The 14,059-nt window shown below is 38.8% G+C and overlaps 2 protein-coding genes across 3 annotated transcripts in view; both read right to left on the bottom strand.

Moving 5' to 3' along the window:
* The window catches only part of il12rb1 (interleukin 12 receptor subunit beta 1), an 18,923-nt gene extending 17,555 nt beyond the window's left edge, over nt 1–1,368 (bottom strand). Inside the window, exons 1-2 of the mRNA XM_030083279.1 lie at nt 1,066–1,368; nt 304–427 (exon numbers count right to left, since the gene is read on the bottom strand). Of these exons, the coding sequence (XP_029939139.1) occupies nt 304–427; nt 1,066–1,138 (197 nt within the window). The 5' untranslated portion in view covers nt 1,139–1,368. The remainder of the gene's footprint in view (nt 1–303; nt 428–1,065) is intronic.
* A 3,634-nt stretch (nt 1,369–5,002) lies between these two features.
* Nucleotides 5,003–13,606, bottom strand: LOC115382344 (uncharacterized). Of its 2 annotated transcripts, XM_030084083.1 has the most exons (6): nt 13,349–13,606; nt 11,604–11,909; nt 10,450–10,602; nt 8,565–8,608; nt 8,332–8,477; nt 5,003–6,805 (listed from the first exon to the last, which is right to left on the bottom strand). In XM_030084083.1, exons 1-5 carry the CDS (start codon nt 13,416–13,418, stop codon nt 8,334–8,336), a joined length of 717 nt encoding a protein of 238 aa, XP_029939943.1. In that variant the 5' UTR covers nt 13,419–13,606; the 3' UTR covers nt 5,003–6,805; nt 8,332–8,333. The 2 variants fall into 2 exon arrangements, with proteins under 2 accessions (XP_029939943.1, XP_029939942.1); XM_030084082.1 differs by having other exon boundaries at nt 5,003–8,477.
* Between the last annotated feature and the right edge of the window lie 453 nt (nt 13,607–14,059).

Below are 14,059 nucleotides of genomic sequence, written 5' to 3'. Positions count from 1 at the left end.
GAGTTGTCCACACAGTTACTAAAACACAAATGCAACTTTTGCAGACAAGTTACTGACTAAGGCAGAAATTGCATTCCCTCAATAAAAAAGTGTATGTGTCTCTGCACTTAGCCCACTCTGTTTTTATTGATATCGAACTGAATCACCCTGCAGCACATCCCCCAGAAAGCAGCTGGATCCTTGCTCAGAGACTCACTGGTTGCTTTAAGGCAGCGGGATTTTAACACACAAACCTGTCAACACAAGGACCACTATCACCTGACTGAATCAAATATTGAGACAAAAACAGAGAACGGTACTCACTTAAAGTGGAGGTCATATGTTACATCGGCTTGGTTCCCGGTTTGATTCCACTCACATTTATAAATAGTCTCCGAGGAGTTTCGCCTGAAGCACAGAGGACTAGAGGGGGGCTCGCATGCAGATCCTGAGGAGAGAAATCATGTTTTAATACAACTAATACATTTTGAACTTAGGTTTTATTTTTCATTTCAAATAAAAATTAGGATTTTCAAAATACTTTACATTTCTGTGTGGTACATCTACATCTCTTCTCACTAATGTATTCAATACAGTACATTGGCCAGTAGTCTTAAAATTAAAATGACATCCTGATGAATGGCTACAGTTTAATTGGTTATTTTTCTTTTACATTGTTAACACTCTTACAAGTCCTGTTTCCTCCTTCTATGTCTTTTTTGTTTCTACTTCTACTATTTGAACTTAATACAGCAGTTGATGAATTTTGTGGTTGTCATAGTGCATTTGGCAATTGAAGATATATGAGCTCAGCCCTGACTTCCTCTGTTAAAAAACAAAAAACAAAGAAGAGCCAGGTATCAGTTCATCTATGATTGGCAGCACTTTGCACAGCACAGCGAGGTCTGGAAACCACACAAAGCTGATAAGGTAACAACATCTTTATGGTTGTGATGTCTATTGATTCTCACTTTCACGTGTTCATTATCTGCACTGTTATAAACAAGGAAAGCATCAAAAGTATCTCAGCTAAAGCAGAAGTTTTTTCTTTGTCTATAATGATAATAATTTGGAATAGATGTTTACCTTTATTGATCATCCACAAAAACATAAATATAGCATATCCTTGTAGTGAGCTCCAGGGATTAAAAGTTTCCATGATGTAGACTATAGAGAGGAAAGTTCAAAATGAAAGTTACTCAGGGGAAGAGTTGATGCAGCCAGTCTACCTTCATATAACTCAGTGGTGTTTCTCAGAAATGTTGCACGAGGTACGTGTGTTTCAGTTTTCATATTTGTGCAAAGCGGCAGGTGGGTGGAGGGAGCACTGCGCCACAACACCGTGTCTGTATGTGAGTCATTCAAGTCAGCTTTGGACTTTTTCATGCTGGTGTTTTTTCTGCACCGTTTCAGATATACCTGTCCGTGATAAAGCAGTCAATATGCACCCCTCATAACATATTAAAAATAATATACAAAGTATTCATATTACTGTGATAATGTAGTATTCTAAGTCTCTGTACTTTTTCACAGTGGGCTTTGTTTTTCCTGTATGCTGAACAAATGACACCATGTTTCTACTCAACTCCTCTAAATCACATGTTCAAACCTAAATACAGTATCTCCATGTTCTCCATCAGTCACTTGGAACAGGTAAAATTTCTGCTTGATGCTTGACATCCGTGTCAGTATGTTTTGTTTTGCTTTTTTGTTTTTTGTATTTTTTGCTTTGTTTTTTTTTTTTGCAACTGAGTAATTTTTCTGCTCCAGTGTAGATACTTCATACACATCTGTCCATTCATCTTCTTAACAGCTTTATCCATTGCAGGGTCATCAGTTCCTGGAGCGATTTTAAGTTCAAGTACACTGAATTAAATTAGTACTACTGACATTTACAATTGTTTGAATTGCAAAAAATATTGCTTTAATCCATATATACTCCGTAAGAATAAGAATTTCTTCTTTTCTCTAGTTTTCTCTTGTGAAGCACGAGGGAGACACAATGACAGGGGTGATATGATGGAGCCAAAGCAAAGACAAGGGGCTTGGGTGCAGGAGGCTGCCATTAATAACAATCTGGAAAGGAGCCAGCTTTCATCTTACAGCAGTGTAGACCGGAGCAGGTGTGCAGGCGGACTTCCTTCCCTCCGCTCCAGGTAAGCCAACACGCACACTCATGACTACTTAACTAAGGTTAAAGTGACGTGATTGACTACAACAACTACCACTACAAACATTACCCCCCCCCCCCCCCCCCCCCCCCCACACACACACACACACACACACACATCCTTTGTGTAAATTGCTGTGGGAATCTACATTATGTACGTCTCTTAACATATATCCTTTTGTACTCTGAAGGAATCACACATTTTACTACCACATCTCTGACAGCAGTGAATTTATGCAGATTTCCCTCCATTCCTCACTCCATTTGGAGTGTACACGTCCCATCTCGGTATCTTCTGTATTCTATCTTTTTTCCCACTCTCAGTAACTTCAAGGAGACTTTCTCTCGTGCTGCTGTGTGCTCTGCGTGACAGACTCTAACACTCTGTAGATTAGTCTTCACTTAAGAAAAGTCAAATTTCCATAGTAGATGCACTGCTGTAATTGTGTCTGAAATGTATATGTTTTTAATTTCCCTCAGTTTTCTGGTGACTGTTGTTATGAATGAAACTTACACAAATACTGAAACACAGTGTTTATAAATCACATGTAATCGACCCTTTCAGGGCAAGGACAGCCTTTTCCTTCATCTCCTACCACTTGATCTCACATCCCCATTCTTTTCCACATTTCCCATTTTCACTGTTTCGTGTCAAATCACTTGCAGTTTCATTTTTAAAAGGTGATTTAAGTTTACATGTCGGAAATGCACATTTTTTAGCTGACTCCTGCAGGTACAGCTTACCTCCTTAATGTGTAGCTAATCGATTTCATTTGTTCCCAAAACACAAAAACACTTTGAGTGTGGTACAAAAATGAATCAATGGTTGGTAAACATGAGGAAGCAGTCACTTAAGGTCACAGTTCTGAATCCACACAAAGTGAAACCAAGCAAAAGCACTGAGAACAGAAGAACATACTGGGAATTGGCAGAGACAGAATAGAGAACGACAGACAATTCAGAAAGAAAATTACACATTGAAGCGAGTTTTCTTGGAAAGACACAAGAGCAAGCCGAGATCCTCCTATATATCGGGAACACAGATGTTCAGCAAACAACAAGCAGCAGGAACAGACATTAGGACATCCGAAGTGGAGAAAAACATGAAGAAAATGACAAAAATTGAGACTTGAACTTGACTAAAGCAAAGAAATAGTGGCCATGAAATGTACATTCTCAAGTGAGACTAAACTGATTGCTTTCTGAAGTAGTAAACTAAGGGCATTCACAATGAAGAGTAAAAGAACAGAAAGGCTGAATTCACCTTGCCTTCCCTCATAATGAAACTGACCATTATGCAAATGAATTAGGTTTTAAAATTCAAAAGATTCATAACATTTTAAGTTCATTTAAAGTTTTCACCTGCTGTTACATCAATTTTTTTCATTAAAAAATGGGAATTTCTAAAAACTAATTGAAAATAGATGGAAGAGTGTGTGCTGTGTGCATACAGATCTCAGTCAGCCTGTAAAAGAGCTGCTCTACACACAGTACACTTGACATGAAAAGTTGCAACAACCTCATATTCTTCTGAGTGCAGTTTTTGCACGTAAACCTCAAAACAGTTGTGGACCCGCTGAGAGCAGAAAAACACTGGGAGGAGCTTTACTTTGAGGTGCCGTCCTTCCCACCACAGACAAACGTCCCCCAACTGTCCAACAAACTGAATGACGCCATGGTTGTGAGCAAAAGACACAACAGACAACAGAAAATGAAACAGAGAGAGATTTGAAGAGGACACAGATGATGTCCAGCCCAGAGACTCTCCCAAAGAATAAAAATAAGCCATATTTCTTGAGGAGAACCTGAACCTTTCTCAGTTTGAGATGAACAGACTGATTTTAAAAGTCACCTCACTAACTTTGCCTCCAGGTGTGGATGAATGGAGTCCAATTTTTTAAGATACTAATTTCAATACAGTATTAAAAAAAAATAATAATAATAATAATAAAATTTGTCATTTTAAAAATATAAGTTTAATATTTCTTTCTGTGTTTGGTTTCATTAAACATGTCATGAGTTCACAGTTCCCCGAAACAGATGAAACTGTTCCCAGCTCTTAAACTGCTGTTACACATGATAAATGACACACACACACACACACACACACACACACACACACACACACACAAAATCTCTCTCTCTCTCTCTCTCCCTCTCTCTCTGTGACCTATTGACCTTCTGACCTCCTGAATAACTCGGCGGAGTGTGGAAACTGATCCTGGAAGCCCGCTCAAAGTCCATTGCCCAGGTTAGCATCAAGTGCGGCATGTACGACTGTTGCTCTGCAAATACCTGAACGCCCTCGGGTCAGATCGTTACTGGCCACAGCCAACAACTCTAAAGTGGGGCAGCAATCAGCTCCGCATGGGAGATATCAAGCTGTACGCTAAGAATGAGCCAGAAACTCACTGATGGGCACCACCGGGATCCACAGTACGGACATTGGGATGTCATCAGGTAAGAACCAGGTCGAGGCCATCAACATGCACACAGTGGCATTCATCAGGTACAACATATATCAACCAGAATTTAAACAAAAACGGTCCGTGCATGAAGTATAATTCATTGTTGTTGCTCACACTGTACAAAGAAAACACTTGTTTTCGGGGATACTTCCTAATTTCACTGACGTATGAAGTGAATTGCAGTTCGGCACAACACAGAAACAAAACAGAGAATGCTGCTGGCAAAATAAATCACCCAAAATCTAATAAAAATAATAAGAAAAAAAGAAAGAAAGGAAAACAGAGCAACTCCATTTTAAAAAAGAAGAAAAAAAAACAGAAATAACAAATTAGATTGGAATTCAGAGACTTAAGGGACAGTAACTCAATCCATTAATCAGTCAAATGATATTTAAATAGCACCTTTAATGTGGCTTATTATTTTTCAGAGTTTCACAGATCATTGAGAATATTCTAACACAAAACAAGTGAATATGAGATTGCAATATAAACAACAGTAGGAAAAAAAACACATTAAGACATAAACTTCTTGAATTTGTTTGACATCGTTCATGATATTTAACAGTGGACACAGCAAGATGATGCTCTTTAATATTTCAAAATACCTATGTCATTGATAATGTACCTTTCTACAGCCACTTGGTTTTTGCACTATATGTTTCTTTCCTGGTGACATGAAATAGTTGTGAACTGAAAAACAGCCTGTGGCCCTGAGGAGACGCTGTTGCTGCAGCCCTCTCTGCGGAAATGTTTCAGTGGGATTCCTGTGTTGGCTCGCTGCCACTAGATGTCAGTCTGAGCAGCAGTCTGGGCCAAAAGACTCTTCACTGTGTTAATCACTCACCATCTCTCCAAATGACCTAGCTGCTGGTAAGAGGTGAAACAGGCGCATGGCGTTTATTTAGTTAGTATGAGGGAGCCATTTGCTCTACAGCAGGCAAGTCGGAGAGCATCTTTATAAATCAGCAGCACTGAATGAAATTTGAAAAAGAAGAATGAAGCAATGACAAGCCAAGGCGTGTGCGTGTGTGTGTGTGTGTGTGTGTGTGTGTGTATGAGAGAGAGAGAGAGAGAGAGAGAGAGAGAGAGAGAGAGCGATGTCTACTTAATGAGAAAAAAAATAATGCAGCTGCAAGAGAAGACAAACATTTGAATATGAATGGTGAGCCTGATGATAATACAGAATTGGTTTTCAAAATATAAAGACCTACAATGTTTCTATTCTTTGTTCTATAAAAACATATACAAAACAAAAGCACATTTTTAATATTGCTTTTCTTCTTCTTTCTTTAAAATTGTTGATGGGGTGGGCAACAGTTGTATGATGGAATCTCCTTTAAAGGCTTCTGCCTTAAAAGAAAAATGAAATGTGACTTAAAATAGTACAGAAGTACACAAAAAAACTGTGTAGCTGATCCCTGACAGACCCACTGTCCATCACAGCTCACAAGAAGATGGAAAAAGAAAATAATGCTACTGAATGTTGATTAATTGAGTCAGAGATGGACAAATACCTATTTGCTGCATCAGCATGGATTGAGTGTGCTGTTGCTCGCTACAGTCAGATGGTGTTCTTAGACAACAACCCTCAGTGGACATGGACGGAGAAGCAGGACGGGTGGAGCTTGATTGACTGGTTGGTGTTGTGGTGCTGGATGCAGCTTCTGTAACCACACACCAACCGGCGGTCAGTGACTGAGCTGAGGCAGCTGCTGCACTAAACAACAGCGTCTTTGTCTCTGTGAGTCGTACACTGGTTTAATACATTGGCTTATTTCTTCTTGCATGCTCACCATAGGCTTTAGGGAAATGTTCTTTCACGGTTTATGCCGAAATTGTGCCTGTTGCTGTTGCTGCTCTCAAGACAGTAAGCTATCCGTCTATCTTCTGTAAAGCTTGAGCAGATCCCAGCTGATATTGGGTGAAAGTTAGAGGACATCATGGGAAGGTCCTACTGCAGCAAACATTTCTGTGGCAGTTGCTGTCAAGCAATTGCTGGTTTGTCCCTTTGCTCCTGAACACTGTGGATACCAGTTTGACAAGCTTAAATTTTGGTATGTTGTCACTGCATTTTTTTTTTTTAAAATGAAATCCATTGAACTTCAACCATCTTCACTTCTGCAGGCTGATGGTGCGACCGAGCCAGTCCCAGCTGACCATGGGCAAGGCAGGGCACATCCCAGGCAGGCTAGCAGTCCATCACAGGGCAAACACCGGGAGAGAGAGAGAGACACTCATTCATACCTGCGACGTTTAGTGTTACTGATTATCCTCAAGTGCATGTTTTTGGATTGTAAGAGGACACTGTAAGACCCAGAGAAAACCCACGGCCTGTTTAGATACAGAGAAGCCCATCCTGGACTCAGACCACATCACTGCTGTGCAACACCCAGTGAAATGTATATTATATTTATAGCATTGTTACTTTCTGCCACACTCTTTCATTTTAACGTTTCATAAATGCATCAATCACTTTTATGACTTTAACATACACAAAACTGGTGTAAACTGTGTCCTTTTCTGTTGTCACAATCACAATAATACAACGCCTTAATGAGGAAAAGAGGTTGGTTTCAATTTGTAGCATGCAGAGGTGTAACATCTCTGCACTGAATGGAAAAATCATACATTTGACCTGTGGATATACAGTATGTAGGTGGTGACAGCACATCGAATGTGTGTGCCTGAATCTGTTCCTCTGAAGGTGCTCAGTTTTCTTTTCTGTGAAGGATGGCATTTAAACATAAATGCAATCCTCGAGATTTGAAATAGTCATGGGAAATATGCTGCAACTCAACCTGAAATCTTTCAAAACGAGGTGATTCAGTAAATTTTAGCAAAAAATACAATGACCCTAGAATAAAATCATTTACTACAACTCAGCAGTGTTCTCTAAAGGGGATATTTTGTTGTTGATTGTTGAAGAACTCTGGCACCAGGATGACACAACGACAAATCCTTGACTTTATATTATTTATGTTTGAGGAATGTATAAATACATGAATGTGTCACTCTAGGGCTTTAATATGAAGGATCCCAGCTGATGAACAGTGGCGGCAAGGAAACACAGAGACATATAACCACACACACACCGACATTTACAGTTAAAGGCAATTAATGTAGAAAGTGTTAACATGCATCTGTCAACTTCTTATTTTTCCATAAATGTTGATAGAATATCTTTCTATTATACTTTTGAACTTGTTACTTTAATTGTTTTTATCTAGCTTTCAATCACTCTTACTAAACAGCTGAATGTTTTATTTAATAATGAATAAACAGGTAAATTAATTTCTGATCTTGTTTTCCTATAACACCTGAAGGAAATCAAGTTGTATTAAAGAGCATACGGCATGGGCTAGTTTTTGAACCACACATCAGCATCCAGGCTCTGAGAATCACATTTTCTTGTGAAAACATCCAGAAATGTTGGTTCTTATTGGTTGTTTGCTCAAAGTTCAGGTCAAAGTGCTTTTCTGTGTGGTGGAGTAATTTTCTGCTGCCACAGTCCACATTTGGATTTTATGACCGCCTCGCATGAAATGAACCTCGATGGTATCTGATGCACATCAGTGACTCCTCCACCCAGCTCTGTGTGTTTGCATCACAATAAGGCTGTGCAGTGGAAGGATTAATTATGAGAGCAGAGCACACCATTTTTAGATTAAACATCGCCACATGTGGACACAGAGCACAAAGCAGCAGGAGATTTACTTTTATCTCTGCTCTGGCAGACAGCTGACAACTGCATAGTCTGTATCACTGGAACTCATCTCCACAACAGTAGGAGGTCTTTTGGGGAAGTCCAGGACGCTGTAAACCAATGAAGACGCTGGCAAACTGGACACCTCAATCGTTTCCTGCAGGGGAAGTTCAAGAAATTGAAGTTGAATTATTTTGTTCGGCTGTTATTTTTTCCATTACTGGTACAAAGACAAAGGTCATACCTGCAATGTAGGGTTTGAGGTTTGTTGTTCTTGTTGTTTTTTGACTGTATTAAAAGAATGAGTGAAAATTTCAGTCAGCACAGTTAAACATGTACATGTTGCATTGTGCTGTATACATTTGTGCATGGAGCAGTGAGAGAGCTCATGATGGAATACAACACTTTTTAATACATCTATCATTTCTTTAATTTAATTTAATTGTCAGAACATTCCGTTAATCACTTTAAACTGCATCTATTCTGTCAAACTCAGTTCTTTACTCTTGACCATAGCTTCATATAAACAGATATATGAGTAGAACCAATCATCTTCATTGCAGTTTTGCCAAAAAATTGTATTAAGTACATGTTTTTTCTTCATACATAAATATTTCACAATATTAGCATTTGTAGAAATCCAGAGTGGTTATCTACAAGTATGTATATGATAGTTCATGAAAAAGTATGTCAAATATGATCTGACTTTATCAACCTTGGCTCTAACTCTGTCGCACTCTCTCTCGCTCTCCCTCTCTCTAAAAACACATCCTAACCAGCCATTATTTTCAGCTCAACATTAATCTTAATGCTAACTCTAAGCCTTAAAATTATCCTCTATCCTAAACCTAACCTCAGGCTCCTGCCATGTGGAACCAGTTTCAGTTCGGGAGGCCGTCTTCTCTTCTTCCTCACTTCACATGTTTCACTGCTATGTACATGCCATTAATCATTGTCTCTCTTCGAGTCCGTGAACTCTCTCCCTCCTGTTCTCTCTCTCTCTCTCTCTCTCTCTCTCTCTCTCTCTCTCTCTCTCTCTCTCTCTCTCTCTCTCTCTCTCTCTCTCTCTCTCTCTCTCTCTCTCTCACATCCCCAAGGATCTCCATCTGAGGCCTCCTGTATTGATCCACCTGCATCAAGCAGAATTAACTTTGAGTTGATTCAGAGAATCAATCTGTCTGTCCTCTCCTTTCCTCTCTTTCCATCCCCTCAAACCAATCAGAATAGCAGAAAGCCGCCACCTCTGAGCCTAGTTCTGCAGGTTTCTTCCTTTTCAAAGGCAGTTTTTTCTTTCCACTGTTGCCTGTGCTTGCCCATGTGGATCTGTTGGGTTTTCTCTGTAAAAACAGCCTAGAAATGACTGTGTTGTAAGTGGCGCTACGTGAATAAAGCTTAATTGAATTGAATTGAATTGAATCAAAGCTTTTCCAGTTCAAGCTTACTCACAATCTAGATCATGGAAAAGTGCCTGTCATCTCTGCGATCGGGCTGTTTTCTGACAAACTGTTTGTCTTGATAACATTTAGACTAGATTAGCAGGACAGATGAAGCACTGCAAAGTCATCAAAATGCTGCATTTTGTACACACAGGGGAAATCTTCAAATGTGGCTTCTGAGGTCAGCGGGGGTGTCAAAATTTGAAAGTTACCATTCTCCTACTCAAAGTAGGCCAGAGGAGAATGTTTCTGGGCTAAGAGAACGTGTGTAAAGTCTGATAAAATGATGCAAGCAACTTTTTCTTTTTTTTTTTCCATCAAGCTCTCACTGATGGTAGACAAAGCTGCACTGGCAATAACTGAAGGAGGACTTCTTTTTAAAAGTTGTGAGTCATCACATGCAACAAAAGGATGTGAAACTGCAATTTGGTTTTCATTTTTATGCATCTCACCACACAATTGCACATTTGTTTCCACAGTTAAGAATGTTTCTCTTGTTAGATAGCTTGTTGATTGAAAATTACTGTTAACTGTGTTACTTCCGTTGTTGATATTTCAAAAATAATACATTAGATTTTTCTGTTACATCCTGTTAAATGTTGAATATCCTGTCAAGTTACTTCCTGGGTCTTGTTGACACAAAGACAGTTAAACAGTCATAGAAAGATTGTGTTTTATAAAATGCGTCCTTACCTTTGGTTTTCTCAAAGCAAAAGATTAAAAGTGGTAGTGCAGCAGCTAACAGCACTGCAGGGACAACCACGAGGAGGATGAAACTGTGAGAGGAAAAGAAACTGGAACTTTCCTCGTCTTGAGAGATTACGGAGTTGGTTGGCGTCTGAGAAACTGAGGGAGTTTAAAAGACAGCATTACGAAAATATTTACTCATCGCCGCATTATTTTCCATCCACATTTCTATGAGAAGCACTGTGGCAATTGCAGTCATCACAACAGACGCTGAGCTACGCTAGGCTGTGCTGGAGATTTGTTCACACTCTACACCTTTTTTTCTTGCTCTTCTGGTGATTCTTCATTGCTGAAAATGTAAAGTTGGATCGCTGTGGTTAACAGGCTGAACACTTTGTAAAGGAAATTAAAAGAAAACAAGTACTGATATAAACTAAGGAGTAACATTACAATTTTTTGTGTGCTTTTTAATTGTGAGCAATTTCCCTGACAACTTTCCTACCACTTTTTGACTTCTCACAACCCCTTCTACTGATAAAGCATTTCAAAATTTCAGTATTAACAAAGGAATGTACATTCATTCATTCATTCATTCATTCATTCGTTAATTCGTTCTTTCATTCATTCATTTTCTGTCTTACTTGGCACTTTGTTTTGTTTCAGAATTCAGAAAATAAAGGGGAGATTTGTGGCTTTACTCATCACACTCTAAAAAGGGTTAGATCTGACAGTTTACAAGACAACAAAAAGTAAAGATTTAGCCTCCATGAAATGTCCGAAGCAAATCTAAGTCCTTTTCGAAACTGCAGGATCTGGATCACAGAGTGTGAATAAACAGAATTTTTGTTCTCAAACAGCTAAATGTGTATAAAGAAACAAGATGGTGCGTATTATCAACCTGAAGAATCTGCAAAACACAGCCAGACAGAACTGTGAAGGCCTACTTCTGGGCAGTGAAAGGTTTAGAAGAGAGTAGCTACAACTGGAATAAAAAAACTGCATTTTTCATTTTTAATCACCAAAACTAAACATGACAAGTGATATTGAAAAACTTTCTTTAGGAATTGTGTTTTTTTTTTTTTGGTTTTGTTTCACAATCATTGTCCCTAATGATGTCCTTTTATAAACATGCACTCTGTCATCAGAAAGTGTAACCATACCTGTTGTGCTTTTGGTCTCTTCTTGAACAATCAGCCGCACTTTATTACTATCGATGACTAGTTCCGAGCGCAGCAAACTGGCATAATACACTTTGTTTTGTTTAGTGAGGTTGGTGATGTGGTAGAACACAGTGGAGTTATGAGGGTAGATGTCAAAGCAGGAGCTGCAGTCTACGTTGTCGTTAATCTTTGTGTGTTTTTCTACGAAATAAACTCCAATGCGGGTGTTTGTGATGTTGACGTTAAATGTGAACTGGAGGGTGATGCTGCTGCCGATAAATCCATTGACTTGTTCGTGGCCTTGACCTGTGAGGAGGCAAATCAAGAAAACGTTGCTGGAACAACACAACGTTGCACAGTCACAACTTCAACACGATGCATTGAAGATAAACTTGAAATATTAGCAGTGTAGACGAATAAGTTATTGCTCTTCCATTTATGTTTTTAATGAATATTAATGGGTCTACAGTCATTTAACCTGCTAATCAAGATAGAATTGCTTTCATTTACTTCCTCAGTATTGCGCTTTAATCTATCATTCATTCGTTTTGTTTTGATTTCATTATTCTGGTCAGTGAAAGTAATTAACTAAATAAAAACTTTTTTTAATAGACATAAAGCAGAATTATGAAATAGTATAAAATGTAAGAGATCAAGTCAAGTCCAGCTCATATCTCTCTGGTAAATTTGACCAGTAGAATATTTTTCAATGCTGAAAGTAGAGTGCTTCAAACTAGATCAACCTACAACAATTTGCCTTAATCTTATGTAAACATGCTGCTGTAAAACTGGAGTAACATCACGTTTGAAAAGAATTTCAGCTGCTTTAGGCAGATTAAAATGCAGCTGTATATCTTATGTTACCCCCTTCCCTGCTTCTGTTTTAATGAGGAGTGCCTTGGAAATTCAAAGTTAGACAACTTATGTTACAATCACTAATATTACTTTGGACTGACTGAGCGTTTAACATTGGACCCTTTGGCAGTTCTGTGTAATTTACCTTTCTCCGACCGGCACATAAGAAGCACACGTGTAAAGTAAAAACCTCAATAAGGTTTAAAAAGCTGCTTCTGCAGTCATCGTGCTCCAAATAGCTGAGCGTAATACATTCATTACATGGATGTTTTCAAACAAAAATTTTCTGCTCAAAACACAATTTTATATCTTTTGTTCTGATCTTGTTTCTTGATCTGCTCCCATCATATTGCTCCAAACAACAGTTGATTTTTAGAGAAGGAACAGTTCAAGTACATGATTCAAACTCCTGTGGCCTATTTGCACGTGTTATGCTTGAGTGCTTTTTACTACTTTTTATAAAATTAAATCTGACAGTCGCTCTCGTTATCGCACTCTTTCAATGAAACCCAAGCATTTGTGTAGTAGAGGTTTTAAAACACTCTTCCAGATTCACTGTCTGTTTGCTGTGGGAAAACTACACGGGCGATCACAAAAAAAGGCCTTCGGAATAATGTTGAGACTCAAATGAAACCATCACTATCTGGATACGTTGCTGACACTCAGATCAGTTAATGTTCTTCCTCTGTGTGAGTCATCAGAGAGACGACGCCACATATTAAACTTTAGGAATTAGATTCAATTTTAGGGAACATCAACCAAAAGGTCTGTAAGTGATCAGTTAACCTCTGAGGTTTTCAAGCAGGTTCATAAACTTCATCAACAACAAACACGACAAATAAAACTCTTGTTGTCTCAGAATAAAAGCTAAAATTAAAAAGAAAACTTACCAATAAATATCATCTGAGCTGTGATGATCAAAACCAGCCCGAGCTGCTTTGAGACGAAGACGTCAACCATGGTAGAAGAGAAGCTGAGCTGCTCTCCGGACTGGAAATACGCCGCTTCAAGCTCACTGATTTTTCGATGATGATAAGACCTCTGATTTCTGATTCTTAAGGTTTGGATTTGGTTTGGTCTGGTTTTACGCTTCTGCTTGCGAATCTGAAGAAAGGAAACGGCAGACAGAAACTCACATAAATATCAGCTTATCTATCTTCAGCACCTCTCTCTCTCTCTCTCTCTCTCTCTCTCTCTCTCTCTCTCTCTCTCTCTCTTTCTCTTTCTCACTCACACACACAAGTATGCATGCACACACACACACACACACACACACACACACACACACACACACACACACACACACCTCCTGTTATAGAGCTTCAAAGACGTTCATGGAGCTGAGGTGAATACCCAGAGAGGCTGTCAGTCACATGATTTCAAGACATGACAAAAGCATAATGGAAGAAAAAACAAGGGGAAAAGACAAGACACACTACATGGGGACTGGGGACATTTACTCATTTACCACTTTTAACTCTTAAATTATTTCTGTTTTTCACAATGTAACAACTTAATTTCTACATAATTACAAAAGCTAATTTATCCCAATATTTATGCCTTGGGCTTTGTTGTAACTTATTAGAGTTTTTTGTTTGTTT

This window comes from Salarias fasciatus, chromosome 23 (genome assembly GCF_902148845.1).
Source record: "Salarias fasciatus chromosome 23, fSalaFa1.1, whole genome shotgun sequence".
Lineage (NCBI taxonomy): Eukaryota > Metazoa > Chordata > Actinopteri > Blenniiformes > Blenniidae > Salarias > Salarias fasciatus.
The sequence above is the reverse complement of the archived record's forward strand: the minus strand, read 5'-3'. Positions and strand labels throughout refer to the sequence as shown.

Excerpts from the sequence above, each read along its gene's own strand:
- LOC115382344 (XM_030084082.1), bottom strand. The coding sequence starts at position 13,418 with ATGGTTGACGTCTTCGTCTCAAAGCAGCTCGGGCTGGTTTTGATCATC. Across the intron at positions 10,603-11,603 it reads AGAGACCAAAAGCACAACAG|TTTCTCAGACGCCAACCAAC; the intron begins GTATGGTTACAC and ends AAACTCCCTCAG. Across the intron at positions 8,478-8,564 it reads CCTCAAACCCTACATTGCAG|GAAACGATTGAGGTGTCCAG; the intron begins GTATGACCTTTG and ends CTTCCCCTGCAG.